The sequence below is a fragment of the Thermobia domestica genome, chromosome 3 (assembly GCF_964235325.1).
Source record: "Thermobia domestica chromosome 3, izTheDome1.hap1.1, whole genome shotgun sequence".
Taxonomy (NCBI): Eukaryota; Metazoa; Arthropoda; class Insecta; order Zygentoma; family Lepismatidae; genus Thermobia; species Thermobia domestica.
Window position 1 is genome coordinate 125,019,977 of NC_137456.1, and position 17,905 is coordinate 125,037,881.

The window sequence follows — 17,905 nt, forward strand, 5'->3', positions numbered from 1 at the left end:
ATGGCCTTGCCCCCCATCTTTCGGGCGCTCATGAACTTGGGCTTGATTAAGATAGCTTTGAATGAGGGATCGAGTGATTAGTTTTATATTCTCACATGGGCTCTGAGATAATGGAGAAAATCAATGAATATAATTGAACATTTATAGGAAGGAAACTACTAAAAATATCCGTAAAACGAACTGTTAGACATCAGCAGACCCAGTCACGTCCCTTACTTCACATGTAAGTGCTTTGTCACTAAGTACCTCAGGCTATTTCAGATGGAAATTCAAATGTTTCAGTAGGAATGAATGAAAGGCTTTTTTCTTTTTAAGAATCCTTGGAAGTTTAGCTTGTTTTTCTTCTTCTTAATCTTTTTGAAGGTTCTTTATAATTTATTAGATGCTAGAGTTAAAATAAGATTTACATTTGTAGGTGTATTTCCCATACCTACTCATCAGTAAGAAGAGGTATGCAGGATTATACTTCACCAAAACTGACACATATGACAAAATGGATTGCAAAGGGCTGGAAACTGTGAGGCGAGATAATTGTCCATTAGTAGCGAACATGATGAATACCTGCCTACAGAAAATGTTAATTAACAGGTATGTTTTCCACTAATTACTATCGATAATAATATTACATCTTTTAAGTGAGAGTTCAGTTATATGATCTACCCTTCATACAAGATAAAAGTGAAGGGGATTTGAGATCAGATTTGGATGGCTATTCTACTGGATTCCGACGCCTGACCCAATGACCAGAAATTTGTATATTAAGTCATTCACGAACCCTCATCCATAGTGTGATGGGATCTCATTACATAGGAAGTGACAGGCGATGCTCCCATCTTTATTTTTCAAATACTGCTCAGCATTTAGTGGTATTGATGAATACCGCTCCAATGAGATGGATGTCCCATACTACACACCACATTATAACTTTATTTGAAACAACTTCTTTTAAGGCGTCCGTACAGTCTGTTGCAGTTCAATTTTAAATGGGTGTCATTATGAAGAATGTGGATAATTAATATGTAGCTGACATCTGATTGTGCTGACAAACGACATATGCTTATGAATGCTACAGAGTCCATAGTTAATGAGCCCTCATCAGTATCAATTTTAAACCTATCACTACAAACTTCGTCCACGACAATTACCGATTCACGAAATATGGCTATTAAGGATGAAACCGTGCTGTGTCTGTACGGTGCCTGCCTGAATGGTGGTGGTTAAAGTCAGTAGCTCCGTTCTCCGGACATTAAGATCACTTCTGCCCTTTCGTTTCTCATCAGTGTGATCGTTATTTACTGGAAAAGGCAAAATTTTGTTGTGTGTTCATTTTCAAAACGCAAGTAACATCAGGTGGAACGGTGGGTCAGTAGTAGAGCGCTTAACTTTGGTGCGTGGAGTCCTGGTTCGATTCCCGGCCTAGTAAGTTTGTGGTGGACAGCATCGTGTCCGTGCATTTTCTCAGTGTATTCCTGTTTTCTTCCATGTTCTTACTTCATCAATTCTTTCGTCATCATTCACTTGCCTTAATCATCCGTTTCCCTTAGCCTAACCGGCATAAAGTGGGACGTTAAACTGAAAGATTTCATTTTCAAATAATAACCCATAAATTGGTTCTGTGGAGCATTCTAGTGTTGTTTGATACTCCACATCGCTCTCCTTTTCATTTCAAAAATTCGCTCTTGCTCCAATATGGCGGATTTCAATGAAATGAGGTCTTTCAGGGGTCGAACCGGAACCCCACACATCAGAGGTAAGTGCTCTACCATTGAGCCACCGTGCTCTCTATGGCGAATTTCAGGATGGCCGTCATGAACCAGAAGAAGGCTCAAACATAGTAGGACGTATTTCAATGTGTAGTGATAAACTCGGAATGACTGATATCTTGGTTTTGGAGAAAGACAGGTGTCCTGTGATTTTTAACTCATCCTTTGTAACATGATGATAACAAAAATTAATGGGGAAAATGTAGGGGTTATCTTCTGCTCTAGGGAGGTTCAGAGAGCTTGCAAAACCGTGGACATGAACCATTAATTCACTAAGTATTATATGTGAAATAATAAGTAAATGTATTTGAAAACTACTCAGAGAGATAAGTTGGAAGTGAACTATATAATCATGATGATCCAACTAGAAGAAATGTACTGTATGTTGCAGTGAAGTGTATTAATAGATTGTTGGGCTGTCATGGACTGTAATAAGAATTGTATCCAGAAAGATGGGATACTGAGGCTAGGAACGTGAACTGTCATACTTTTGCGAATTTGTTCCAGATGATACATTTGAGGAAAATCCATCCCACTATATAGGAATATTTAGGATTGGATAGTTGAGCGCGATAGGCTATTAGGAGAGCATGTCGTGCAACTAACATTAACGTATAGAATTTGTCAGGAGCTCAGGCCCAGGAATCTCATGCTTACCTGTGGATTTCGGCAAACAGTTGAGTTATATCGACATGGCAAGTTACATCGACTGTGTTTCGGCGTATTTATCCTCTAACCCCTACAGATCAGCCACTGGTAATTCACCAAAAACAATTCATTAGTTAGCAGTGGGTCATCTTTCATCTGTTTTCAGTGTTGAATGGTATAGCATACTTTAATGTTAAGGTCTTTTGAGTCTGTGAATTGGACACGTGCATTATTATGAACTGAGATTAAATGTCAGTGTAAGCTTAAGTTTACAAAATTTACCCTATATGGCATATTTAAAAGTAATATTTTTTTCTTTTTCTATATTCCGTGCTTTATTCCCGCATTTTATATTTGAAATATGTTTTCTGCGTGTTCTAATAATCTTCACTAGTCCTGAAATAAACGTACTATTAGTAGGATCCTTCACTATTACTTTTATCGCAGCGTCTCTTGTAATTTGTATGTAATGATTTTCCAGAGATCCAGATGGAGCTTTAGCATACGCGAAACAGGTGATAGCCGATCTGTTATGCAATAGGATTGATATATCACAATTGGTAGTCACAAAGGAACTGACGAAGTCGGACTATGCAGCTAAGCAAGCTCATGTGGAGTTGGCGAACAAAATGAAGAAACGGGATCCAGGAACAGCACCTAAGCTAGGAGATCGAGTTCCATACGTCCTCATTGCAGCAGCTAAAGGAACTCCAGCTTACCAGAAAGCTGAGGTGAGTATTAGTATTTAAGAGAGACCTTGAGAGAGGTTCGTGCAGATTGAATTTCGTACATTCAAAAGTATACAAGTGAGTCAGTATGTTTTCTCTGTATCAAAAATTCTAATATTCCTAATTTCATGTCTTTATGTGTGTGAATCAAGGATATTAAATCTACAATGGTATTAGCATTTAACGATTGTTTTTCAAAGATAAGGCATACCACGTCAATCGGCAGATCTCATCGAACTGAACTATTATTTTTGTAAACTTAAAAATTAATGCTGTGCCTTAACCGTATCACCTATTAAGATGAAACTACTACTGGAGTACGTACTAATCAAGCTTCTCATTATGCCACTAGCAAAATGACAGTACAAAGTATAGTTAATTAGATATAGCCTAAAATTATTATTAACTGTTCAGCTTTAATTTTTGTATATACTGTAATATTGTTCAAAGATGAGATCTTTCAATTGCTAATAACATTGGGTGAACAAAATGACATGTTTGAGAATAAATCCTCATGCTAAGTTTTTGAGAAAATTTTTGTGGCGTAAACTGGTATGTCGTTTATTGCCAATTGATGAAACTGATAGTTTTCATTTTGCTTGAATAGATCATGTATTTTGGGGGGCACTGTGGCTGAGTGGTAGAGCGTTCACCTCTGGTGCGTGGGGTCCCTGGTTCGATCTGATCTCGCGCCAAATGGGCTTTGTGGTGGACAAACACCGTGTTCGTGGGTTTTCTTGGGATTCTCCCGTTTCTTCCCACTTTCTTCATTCCACCATTGCATACATTTCTCATAATCACCATCTCCTGTAGCCTACCCGGCATAACCATGGGACGTAAAACTGAAATCTTTTATGTTTTTACCAGACAGTGACATATACTCCTAACAAAGACGCATATACTACTTGTAATAATCACTCAAAGAAAGAAATTGACGCATATTTAATATTTAGAAAAACGTACCTCTGAGAGTGCGTCTAACTTTTATTAATCTTCGTCCAATTTCAGCAAGTCGTCTTATCTTTTTCGGCAGCCTCGAAATTCCTATTCTAAACTTGTAACGACGAAACAGTATGACAAATTTTCCAGTATTGGCATAGTTGAAATTATCCTTGGCATAGTTAAAAAAAGTGAATTTTTAAAGACATCCTACAACATAATTCTTTTTCTTTCTGTAGCATGTCCTGTACAATTTCACTGTAATTCTCTGCTTTGTTATTGTCCAGAAAGTTGCGCACAACACACTTAAAAGCTCTCCAGGCCGCTAGCTCAGCACTGTTTAAGTTTCTGTCAAAATTATCATCAAGCATGAGTTTCCTAATCAGGTGATGACCAACAAGCACTCCCGCTGAAATCTTAGTGTCATTCAGGTTAGGAAACTTACGTAGCAAATGCTTGAAACCGTCACCAGTTGTGTCTATCGCTTTGACAAAGTTCTTCATAAGGCCTAACTTTATATGAAGTGGTGGCAGTAGTGTCTTATTATTATCTACCAAAGGAGCATATTTAATGTTGCATTCTCCAGAAACGCAATTCACTCTAGGTTCTCAGTCCTTCACTTCATGATGCTTGTCATTAGCTCGGCTATCCCACAAACATATAAAAAGCATTGGACATGCTACAGAAATACAAAGAATTAGGTTTAGGATGTCTCTAAAAGTCAATTTTTTTACACTCTCATCTTAGCTTCTTTCCTGCTAATGTAAGTTCCCATAAGATTAGGTGTTTTCTGCCATGTTACTGCAAAAAAGTTAAAATTTGTTGACTAATGTTATTTTCTCTTATTTATGTTCGTTCTGTTGAGCGTGATGTTTTTCCATCTCTTTCCTTAGATTGCTTCATATATCTCTTGTTGCCTTTTTTGACGTCTCACGATACTGTATATATATATTTTTTCTGTTCTTCCTTAGTTTCCAAATCCTAGTACAAATTCCGTATAATTTTGACTTTGCTTGGACTGGCATATTTGGTCATTCTTTTTTTTTTCGTTTCACTCGTTCATGCCCTCTCATTGTGTTATCTTCTCTATTCGTAGCCTTTGTAGTAGTTCCTTTTTGTAGACTCTGATAGGTTTTGCACTGTTGTAATTTTCTGATGAAATAATAATAATAATAAACAATGAATTCTAAAATAAAGCCAGAAGGGTAAAGTAGTCTTGAACTCAGATCATTCATTGTAGGAGCGTTCTGCTATAAGCACTAGAACATCTCAGCATCTACAAACAACTGAATAAGAAATAAAATCGTGCGCAAATTATACCTGTGCACATTTCGATACTGCATAGCTATAGGCTTAGGTAGGTAGGCAATTAGTAGTGAGGATTTACGAGAGATGGTTAAACACCAAGATTATGTGTCCTTGAAAAAGGTAAGATCGTGGGGCCAAAGAGGTAGTGCTTCGAACATCCAAATGGCTGCAGTAGTGGAATATTCGATAGAAGCAGCCAATTATCTACCCGGTTCTAACTCAGGTCTGTAATGAACATACAAATTACACGATGGGAGAACATCTGCTGGTCTGAAAATCATGAGGTTTATTCTCCTCCCGTGATAGAGGTGTGCATGCTGAGATGCATCGTGTTAACAGTGCAGACTAGTGAGGCCTATTTACATGACAACTTTGTTTCCTGGTGGTTGTAGGTGGATACGTGACTGATGCTCGATGCCACGATCTCTTAGCAGCCAGTACATCCTACACCGTACCATGTTACGTTTATACCCTTATTCCTATAATCCATCTATCTAGAAACCACGGGGTAGTTTCTAGGATTAAGTGTGCATTCGTATTCAAATGGCTAATACGCATGTTCTGTGTGTCTGTGGTCCCGGTGAGAGTTTGCAGCTCCGATCCGGTTAGACCTCTCGTGGCTATAGTAATAATTAGGACAACCCAAAAGCATAAAAAGCATAATGGGAATTTAGACATATGGTTGGTACCTTGAACATGGTTGTGGTTGTCTAAGGATCCAAAAGAAACTAATTTTAAAAGCATAATAAAGCATAATTTTATAAAAATAAAGCATAATTTAAAATATATAGCACAATTATGGGAAAATTCTGTTTAACTGCAAGTTTAACATGCTGTATTAATATTTTTTAAAACCAATATTTACAATGCAAAATCTTTGAGAACATAACAACGCAATAATGAAAAGCTTATTTTTATTTCTGTAAATTTTTTGGTGTAATCCCTTGATGTGGAGTAAAGAAAAAAGGAAAAGAAGAAAACTTTCCGCCAACAATGAATAGTACACAAGAACTCCACACTATATTGTTATGTGTACCTCTTGAACTTGAGCACTTTCTGTACTTTTTGGTGGCATCTTTTACTTTCCCTTACTGTATATATGAACCTCTAAGGCGCACACAAGTGATAGAAAAAACTGACTCAGTAAACCATATCTCTCTGTAGTGCATTAAATAGAAAGTTAATTAAATATGAAAGAAATCGCTTGCATAAAATATTAATAAATAGATCAAGATATTTAGAATATTTAATGTATAGTAAATATTACACATTATACACGATTAATGTAAAACAATGATTGAAATTAATAATAAAGCATAATTTGGAAAAAAATAAAGCATAATTAAACAAAAAATAAAGCATAATGTGGGTTGCTCTAGTAATAATATAATATAAAATAAAGTGCTGTGAAACTATGGTTCAGTTTTTTTCACATGTTTAAGAAAACAAGGTGTTGGTAAATATGCAATTGTAGAATTTTTAAAGTTCTGTATTGACATTACCAATCTTCAATTTCCTTCTGGTAGCTAAATAATTTCCTTCTGGTAGCTTCTAAGTATTTCAGAAAACAACAGAGTTATCTTTTACCAGCAGACCAAGCCTTTTATTACTCATTCATGTGATGGAAATAACTCAGATTTGTTGTACTGTGTCAATTTCTTTTGGAGTTGTTTTCCGAAATATTTAGAAACTACTAATTATTTAGCTATAACAAAAAACACGAAGGTGAGTAAAGCTTATTTAAGTAAATGTTCCTTATGTTCAATAGGTAATTATAATTCTGAATTTGATCTCTCTCTCTCTCTCTCTCTCTCTCTCTCTCTCTCTATATATATATATATATATATATATATATATATATATATATATATATATATATAATATAAATCCGAAAAGTACTCGCTTTGGATATAGTATACAACAGTTCCTCATCATTTCCCGAGGACTCAAAAAGTTCAGTCTTTTACGGATTATTCATTGAGGATCTAGGAACTTGAAAATGGGGTAACAAAGCGACTTTCATTTACTTATCGACTGAAACTTGTACATGACATACCACCATTTCTGTACGTGGTGCAAGAGTTAAAACTATCCTCGAGTGCGGTGCACTTTATGTGCGCCTCTGTAGTGCCCTTGTACTTTATATTTCACTATGTGTGTGTGGGGGGGGGGGAGAGAGACTTGAACGCATATTGCATGTCTTGTGCTCGTGGATAGTTCTTACTGTTGCATTACGTACAAACGTGATGGTATTTCATGTAGAAGTTGTAATAGCACACATAAGAAACGCAGATCACGGTGTACTCATACTGCATATTCCAGTGCGAGTACAACATGATCTGTGTTTCTTATTTGTTCTATTACCACTTGTACATGACATACCACAATTTCTGTACGTGGTGCAAGAGTAAGAACTATCCTCGAGTACGGAACACGATGAGGAACTGTTGTATACTATTACCCTCGCTTTACTCTTCTCTACTGTTTACGGATTTACTGAACAAGATAATCAATATTATTACTGACAATAAACTCTCTATTTCAAACCCAGCAGAAATTTTTAAAAGGAGGTATTATGCATTATTTATAAATAAACAAATAAATATATTAATTCATTTCTCATAGAAGTTCTAAATAATATTTTGTTTGTGCCAAGTCTTTCTGTTTTATGTTGTCAGACAGTTTGTCATGTGGCTTACAAAACATTTCTCGTTCGGTTCTTCAATTTCATATTGAATCAACCCTGTATTTTTAGAATTAGAAGAACAAGAACATTTAATGGGTAATGGTAATGACTAATGACATTCTTTCCGGTCTGAAACCTTTTTGCGTATATTTGTGGGATTAATGTAAGCCTTCTCGTTAGTTTCCATCAATATTTGAAAGAACGTGTAAGTCTTATTTAAATTAATGGATAATTTTAATTTTACAGGACCCCATATATGTATTGGAAAACAACATTCCCATTGATTCAAGTTACTACTTGGAAAATCAATTGTCCAAACCTTTAATCCGAATTTTTGAACCTCTTCTGGGAGATAAAGCGGAATCTCTGTTACTAAGTAAGTACTAGTGGTCAGTTCTAGCTATTGTATGTAAAGGATATTTATATTATCTTAGGAAAAAATAAACCCAACTTAGTTGAAATGTTTGTGAAGATCTCAGTTCAGGGCAATTGTGTTTGGAAAAAATATATATAGAGAGACTGATCTGTTTCTGTTTAAGAAAAAAAATTGAACTTGTTGCTTAAGATATTTCATCCTGGCACCATCGATCATGCTCGTAATGGCCACCAGAGTATGGACCATTGCACACCACTAGTTTCCACTGCAGCTGTACCAGGGATATATTGTACCAGTCTTGCTTGCATTCTTTCCAGAAGTTATTTACTGTGTGAACCCAATTTGAGAACAGAAGCCGTTTGAGAAGTACCCAATTTGAGAAGCACAGTAATCCATGGGAATAGCATTTGGAATAGGAATATCCTTGAACAGAATAGCATGGACACTAGTTCCAGCTGCCATGCGTCGGTGGAAGACTAGCGATGTTTTCATAATGTGATTTGAAGCTTTGTCTTGGAACAGTTCCATACGATGGATGTTTTTATCATACAATGCTGCTGTTTGATCTGTGCAAACTGGGAGTGGATATGTTCTCGGTAATAAGCAGAATCGATTTTGACATTGATTCGACGAATTGTCAGCTTTTTCCTGTAGCAAAAGTCAATAACAACTGTAAAACCTTTCGAGAAATATTCTTTGGGCTGAAGCACAAAGTTGCATCGGTCTTTTACAGTAGATCCATGCTTCATCCATTGTTGAAACAAATTGCCAGCAGTGATTAGCTAAGTGGCGCTTGTACAATTTTCTGCCCTTACTCTTCCGCTCCGCGATGTGGTGTTAATGCATGCATGTTGGCCTGGAAGATACGTAGTTTGCAGCCTCAATTTGTGAGAGATTGCACGATTCACTGCTGATTGGGCCATATGTAGTCGTGGTAATGCTAACATGCTATGGCCGGTATATTCTGGGTCTTCTTTAGCAAAAGTATCATAAGTTTCCCAGATGTCCTGTTATGATGCAGTTTCCTTGGTAGGTGCTGAAGTGCGTAATGTTCAGTTATAACACTAACAGTGGCCCGTCCTACCGAGAAGCCATTGTTACGGCACTTTGTTATATGGGAAACTGTAAACTTTACATTGGAAAAAGCCGTGACGTACCCTTCTCAAAAGTAATGTCTTTTTCAGCGATGTTTTGCCCACTGCCACACTTTAACTCTGTTGCACAAGAGCCGAGAGTCTCAATACCGCGTGCTACAGTTTTGTTTGTTATGTGAAACCCGGTTTGACAGGTATCAGTACAAGTTGTTCATATGGGAACGGACCAATCTCTTAGAATATACTCATGTACAAATCTCTACCAAAACAAAATGACAATGTGTTGCCAATGGAATATACGCATAAAAGAACCAGTAAAACTTCTTACAATACGTCGACCTAGTGGCCAAAAGCCGAGGAGACGGGAACATGATTGTATCTAAATACTATTTAGAACAAAAATAGTTACTTTTCATGTCTCGATCGGGTTGTGACGAGCAGTGGATTTTGATCTAATCGTGAACAAAGTGGAATTTATTTGAATGTTAGTGAAACCTCCTGAACACTCCTAGAATCAAAGTGGACGTCACACAGTATTTTGTTATTAGTGTGGTGGACAGCACAAGGTATCTCCCATTACAAGTTTTTTCCTCCTGGTGAAACCATTACTGCTGTTGCATACTGTGCAAAGATGGACGAAATGTATCCAGTTTTATAAAAGCCAGTCCTATTTGGTAAATAGAAAATATCTTCTAATCTTGCAAGAAAATGCTAAATTACACGTGAGTTCCCTCGTGGCTAATATGGTTAGTTATGTGTCTTCGGGGCGGGAGATCCGGATTCTATTCTCGGTGGGAATCCTTGTGTTTCAGATCCTGTGTTAAGCTGTAGGTCCCGCCTCATATATCCTCGCTGCTGGAAGAGGCGCTAAATTCTAATTGATCAATTAATCCGCTAATCCACACATGATATGAAACATGAGCTGAGTAATCTGGTGCATAAAGTACTTTTGGAATTCCCATATTTTTGTAAATTAACACCAACATACAACCATCGTCTGAGCCAGTTCGTGGAAGTCAGGGAATTCCAGAACAACGATGATATCTCAAATTTTCATCGAGGACTTCCTTGTCTCACGGAACCAGATCTTCAGGGATGGAATTTGGAGGTTTGTGAATCGTTGGTAGAGATGTGTCGCTGCAGACGGCGACCAATTTTCAACGATGCAAATCCACAACAAAATTCAGTACTAGTGTGCGGTAGTGTTGTGGAGCAGCGATTGCTCAAACATACCGAGTGGAATCTAAACATTCGCCAGATGTAAAGTACGTGATGTAATTCGATTTCTCCCGACGGTAGGACATGATACAGCTGCAATTCTTCTTTGCATGAATAAAGGTTACGGAGGAATCTATTACAAGTGATGAATGTGTGCACGAGTGCTGCTGAGAGTTTAAAGAATACTTCACCGACGTGCACCATGAGTTGTCAGGAGTGGAAATCTTTGGTTGCAGACAACCTTGATGAACATTTGAATCATGGTTGGTGAAAGGCGTAGATTGATTTTACTCCACAATGATTGAACGACAGAATCTGTTTATCGATGTGGGAAATGAATGACTTCCAATGAACCATTGTTTTATGCCCATTTTATCATCTCACGTGGTTTTTGGTGGCATAACGGTTTAAAAAAAAAAAAAAAAAAAAAAAAAAACTAGCCCTCATATAATACACTGCTAGACATTAAAAGTGTAACACCAAGAGGAGGAGGAGGAGGTAGAAGCCCCAAATATGGCATACAGATAGATTAAGCTATAGATAGATGGGTAAACTTACCACGCTACGTTATGTATGACGGCACAACGAGCGCGTAGGAGAAAGTCCAAGAGATTAGTAGTGCGTGGGTCAAGCATGAGCATCCAGACCGCTATGTGGTTGTGCGTTATCTTGTTGGAAAGAGGGTCAATATAAGATATGTTGTAAATGAATCACAACCAAGTAGAGTTCCAAAGAAGAATAGTTGTAGAGATCGAAGTCCCAAAAAATATTTCTACGGAGTTCAGATGTCCAGCATTTACGGTAATCTGATGCTAAGTGAGTGAGTGGGTTTACCACAAATTCAACAATTGAATAAGGTATTGTAGATTTAATCTGCTTCTTAATTTAGCTTGGTCCGTACTTTTATTGCAGTTTTTGTTTGTTTATTTGTTCATTAATATTTTTCTGTTCCAAGCATCTTCGCTTTTGATACTAGTTACAAATTAGTATATAATTTTCTCGGTTGATTGTTTTAAGCACTTGTGTTGCGTTCTTCCAGGAGGTGACCATACGAGAACCAAAGCTGTAGTAACATCCCGAGTAGGAGCTTTGTCAGCATTCACACGACGGAAGGAAACTTGCATTGGTTGTAAATCTGTTCTCCCAGGAGACGGTGACACAGCAGTCTGTAAGCACTGTTTGCCTAACGAGGCGAAACTCTACCAACAAGAGTTGAATCGATTGTGTGAATTAGAAAATCGTTTCGCTAGATTATGGACACAGTGCCAAAGGTGTCAAGGGAGTTTGCACGAGGAAGTTCTATGTACCAGGTAGGACTTAAGTTTTCAGAATTTTTTTGTCCTTAAATGTGTAACTTTCATAAAAAGTAATAATAATAATAATAAAAATAATTATTAATGATGTTCACTTTCCTTCGTCCATGGACTGTGTAAATGTATCACTGACTGGTGGTCGCGAACCTACTGGGCCCGGTGCAGGCATGCCACCAACAATCACCAATCCATTCACCAAAGCCAGTTGTCACCGGAAAGTGGAACTCAAATTTGCCCAAAGAGAATAATTCCCGAGCCTCTTCAATCACAACTCACAGCTCGGCATTCAGGCCTGCAGCCCATCATCTGCAACCCCTCGTGAAAAAGGTTGCAAACCACAAACTACCGACACAGGATGTCAACCTCTAAGTTATGCAACAAATGAGGACTACGGAAAACCCGATGTTTGTTTTTGAATACCCTATTAGAAAAAAAAAAACAACATTCAAAACAGAATTTCTTGTAGCGCAACGGAAAGAAAAAAAAAAAACATCCAAACTGAGAATTTTGAAAAAAAAAAAAAAAGACTGAAGATTAAAAAAAAAATAATCACAGTATTCGGTCGTCTCTTATGTCGGTCACATCAAGAACCTTTTCACTCGAAACTTGTGAAATCTCATCTTCCACTGGAAGTTTAAAATACCTTTAATATTGCTCATGCATTTAGTACCTTGACTACATATTTAAATTTCACTATAAATGTTATCCGATACTACTGCATTCTTTAAATTCCCAATTATACTCGAAAGAAAACGTTCAGATTACAATTTCTACATTTTATTAAAGAAAACCTTTGGTTTTGTTTACACAGATGCTACAGCTCTATCTTGAGCAATATGAAGATTAAAAAAAAAATGGTCATTTCTTTCAATGTTTCTTCAATATTCGAATTTTCAGTTAGGAAAACACTGACAACATATACGTAATGTTTCATTTTATCAAAATTTCTTACTGAATAAATTTTTCATGAATAGACTACGGATAAGAATAATAACATATGTTGACACCTGAGAGTCTTATAATTCTTGGTATCTCGACTTCAAGTTGACATCAATACACTTACTCAGTTCAGTGAATGGGCTAGAACTTCTCATATTTACTGTTTCTTACTTTGTTGCTTTTGTGCCTCTGAAAAACAAATAGTGACTCCGGCGACAGGATTTATACACGTTTGGTCACCTGCCCTCTTTGCACGGAAACATTGTCATTTTCTGTGTCTTTTCTCCTTAACCTTTTTCTTTGCAAAACATACAGGAACACAGAATCAATATTGGCACATACAGTAACCTTAACCTACACTATTCTAACCTAAATTACCTTAACCTAGAACATGAAAATATATCACTCTTAAAACATTCACATTGGATTCATAGCCCATATCACATCTGAAACACAAAGACGTAGAAGGATGTCATACTTTACTACTCAAGCTAAACAGCATAAAATTATTGATTTCCGACAAAATAAAATAAAGATAAGTTAAAGGAAATATTAAGTGTTTAAGTCGTATTCGTAGGATAGTACAACTTCCGCGAGTTTTCGAAAGAAAATCTGTTGTCAGAAGTTATCGAGATGTACGTTCAAAGTATATCTGTACCAGGTTATTGAAAAAAAAAAAAAATACATAACTGGGAATCGTATATGTTTTCTTCGAATTTCTAATTACCAAGTCAAAAGAGGTTTAAAAATTTAAAATTTATACCTTATGAGCAGTATTTTTGTTCTTAAAATCAATTGTAGTTCCGAGTAAAATTTTCTTTCTTTTAGAATTACATTACTGAAAAGTTAATACATAAAGTTGGGATGGGACTTGCACTCACAAGGAGCGCAAACCCATCTATTGCGATAATCAAGTCATTTTGTTTGAAATACTTTTACCGACTAATTCGAGTAATATCCGGGCTCACATGGCAGAAAAGTGTGATTGCAGTCTCTGGGGAAACTTAACCTTAGTTTAAAACTGCATGATGATCTTGCACACGCACCATTCACACAAACCAACCATCATTGTTCCAAACAAAATTTTAGGTTGAATAAAAGTCTAAACCAATTTCGTTGAATCTGTCAGTCTCCCTAAGCAGTAATAATCATAATCATTACTTACTTGTTTTGTAAACTGCACCGATTCTAATATAGAATCGACCTGGTGCTCACAAGAAAAATGTCATTTTATAGTAAATATCCTAACATCCCACGGCTTTATGGCTGCCACCAATCAGCTTCCCCACGGAAATTTTGCTTCAGTACTCTGCTACACTGTCCATTGAGTATTTCAAAGCCAAATTTTTCCACTTCATCCAATTTAATCAGTCACTAGAACACGGTTTCCATCAACTTAAATAATTTTGGTGGTAATTTTCCAAATTTTCCACAATTTATGGACGAGGAACTAAAATGCCTGTCCGATCTTCAACACAGCTTTTGTAGAAAGACAAAGAAAGACAAGGAGAAGAGCTCTAATTGGCTCTCTGATGACGCAACAAAAGGATAACACCTTAAATCTCGACACATGAAAAGAAACCGAACCAATGATGATATCTGGAATGAGCCTCAAACGAAGCTGAGATTTCTCTGCTCCAATTAAAAATAATTACGACCTAAACAAAGGGTTGTGCCAAAAGACGTCATGGCTGAATTTTTCAATGATAATTTTTGAAGAAATTACAGTATTAAAATTTTGAGTTTCCTTGTGAAGATTCCCTAAGTTAAAATTTCCTTAAAAATAATACAAAACCTATGAGGAATTACAGAATATACACTTTGGAACCCATATAACATGGTAATAATGACGAAATATAGAATATTGCTAAAATATCAGGTTATATGCAATTTTTATAGACATTACTTAACTACGATATTATTTTGACCGAATATTACAATTAAAACTACACCTTAAATATAATAATTAATGAAATAATTCTCCATTGTATTTTCGAAGCTAAGGATAAATTGAAGTGTATATATATATATAGGGAGTTCCAAAATTCTACGAACTATGATACATTATACTTGAGTATAATGTAACAAATGCGATTTTCACGAAAGAGAATATTATTTATCACTGAAGGATTGAACAATTTATTGTAGGTCTTCGTATTTATCAAAGTCTTCTTCATGTGTACAGACCAGAAGAGTTATTAATAGAAAGCTTAAAAAAAAAATGAATGTCAGTCTTTTCTGATTCGACTGTGGTTTGACCCTTGAATGAAAACAAAACATAGAAGAAAATATTGGGAGTTAAAAGAGGAACTGAAGATCGAGAAACGTGGAAGAAACATTTCCAGGCCCAAATCTAAAACTGAAAAAAGAAAATGCTCATTAGTCCCGGGACCTACCGAAAGGCAGAATACTTAATAATAATAATAATAGTTTTCTTGTGAACGAAGAATACAGTGCATCAGTTTTCGCAAAGTTCTCTCAGTTCCTCGTTTCATTACTGATTTCATTGTCATTCATCTTCATTGGTTTTTATCCCTCATCTCACAAGTTATAACCTCGTGATGATTTTCTATGAGTTGTCTCACACTCATTTAAAGAAATATTATTTGTGTTAAAAATAACAAGAAATTAAATTCATGAAGTTGATGGAATCTTCTTTTTTCACAATATAGGAACCAAAGTACACATACACAGCACAGGCTCACTTAGCGGGAAAAGAATAAGATGAAAGTAAAATCCAAGTAGATCTGTAAAATTGCCCCTTTAGATTGTTAGGTATATTCAATTACCTATTCCAAAAAATTCTCGCAATAAGAAACCTTCCTTTCGCCCGTCACACATACTCAAGGAAATAGCTATAGGTGCTGAAGTCTTTTGGGGAATTGAAACTGAGAACAGAGGAGGAGGAAAATCATTCTAAATATTCTGTATGTTCTAAAAATATAATTCTCTATAGGTTTACAAAACTCTGTTCAAAGTAGTCCATTCTCGTAAGTTATTATCCGGAAAATAACATATATATATTGCATGTCTAATATATTTGTGTAAAAGACATGATTGCAAACTATCTCAGTTATTTATAAGTAACGTCAGATATGTGTCAGCGTTATCAGAACTATACCTCTATATGAAATTTCTTGCATATGAGTATAGCTTCCAAGAAAACACAAAGGATAATTTGAACATAATCAATTTTTTCTACGAGCAATTTTGTGCATACTTTTGGGGGTTTTGCGTTAACATGTGATCAAATACTAAGCCATTCAGATAACTGCTAACTTAATTGAGAGCCTTTCTGCAATAAGGGATCAGCTTAATTTTTACTCTTTTATTCACACCTTAAAAGAAATTAAAATTTATTTTTTATTTCATCTCGAGCAATGCAGCCAACTCTAGCTAGTAGATACTTAGAGACCTAGTGAGACGAGCTAACTCCTTTTTACAGCAATCACTTGAGCCATTTTGGAGGGGAAGAACGTGTAAAAATCGCAAACTACTGAATTTGGGACTAACTATTTATTACAGAATATTTTTTAAAAACATTGACATTAATATATATATCTATAGTGCACAGTTTCTCTTGTTTATCGGATTTCAGTACTTTTATGTCTAATATTTACAATATCGGACTGAATTACCTTGTGTAGCAATTTCCTGGAATTTCAATTACACCGTTTAAACAAACACAGTTGACTGTACAAAGTAAATGCAGTAACTTACAGGCACGTAGTGTGTATCCATTTTTGCTGGCTATGTACGTACATATACTGACACAAGTGTAAGTTCTTATCGTTACTGAAATTTTGTGTGAAGGAACGTGTTCTGTGACAAAAAAGGGAATTGGAGCCGGCGGTATTTTCCGGCTACTAAGTAGACGAAGCCGTTGTATCCAAAAGTTTTATTTTTATTTTTTTACAATTTATTTTATACTACATTCAACTAGTTTTCACCAGATCTATTTTTCGCTATGTAACGTTGTTTTAATACTTATCTTCAGCTTTTGTAATTATTTTATGCTCAATAATCAATGAATGATTTGTATTTTTCTTTCCAGCCGTGATTGTCCGATATTCTATATGAGAAAGAAGGTACAGATGGACTTGAGTAGTCAAGATAAAGTGTTGCAAAGATTTGGTGTACCCACGTGGTAGAAAAGGAAAAAAAGTGCCTTAATGCAGACTGATTGTGGTGTCCCGTTTATATTGTGTGTAATGTATGAAGACATAAATTGTCACAGTATTGTAATAAGTAACATAAAAAATAATAAGTTTCCATTTGTTTAATTTCTTAAGTGAAATCAAAATTTTATAAGCGTTCACTCATAAGTATTGAGTTTTGAGGTTTCTTCTGTCGAAGAAGCAAGTTTGTAATATATATTTAAATAGTAATAAATATTCAGAAATATTTAAATAACAATAAAAATTCAAAAATTCGATAATACGAGTAGTTCAGTTTTCTATAGGAACATTCGTCAGTTCCTCTTCTATAACGTAACCAAGACAGTTCCGTTGCTTTTTCACCTACCACCTTCGAACATAATATGTCACCTAAGATGTACCTGGAAGATCAAAAATAGTCCCCATCAGTATCGACGACCTTCTGCCAACATTCTGGAAGACCATGGATTCCATCGCGGTAGAACTTGATGGGCCGTGAAGCGAAGAAGGTATCAAGTGCATTTTGCACATCTACTAGGGATTTGAACTAGCGTCCTCTAAGGTAATTGTCCAAGGAATGGAACAGGTGATAATTAGACGGTACAATGTCCGCGGAGTATGGCAGATGCAATAGTATTTTCCATCCAAGGCGTAGAATGGTGTCCCGGGTCACCTAACCACGTGGGGCTTGGCATTGTCCTGTAGTAGGAGGACCCCTTTGCGATTCAGAATGCTA

General features: G+C 36.0%; 1 protein-coding gene across 1 annotated transcript in view; it reads left to right on the forward strand.

Moving 5' to 3' along the window:
- Window positions 1-17,282, forward strand: part of PolD1 (DNA polymerase delta 1, catalytic subunit) — a 75,599-nt gene extending 58,317 nt beyond the window's left edge. The window contains exons 17-21 of the mRNA XM_081751628.1: window positions 416-588; window positions 2,893-3,142; window positions 8,319-8,448; window positions 11,800-12,070; window positions 17,067-17,282. Of these exons, the coding sequence (XP_081607754.1) occupies window positions 416-588; window positions 2,893-3,142; window positions 8,319-8,448; window positions 11,800-12,070; window positions 17,067-17,163 (921 nt within the window). The 3' untranslated portion in view covers window positions 17,164-17,282. The remainder of the gene's footprint in view (window positions 1-415; window positions 589-2,892; window positions 3,143-8,318; window positions 8,449-11,799; window positions 12,071-17,066) is intronic.
- Window positions 17,283-17,905: the final 623 nt, after the last annotated feature.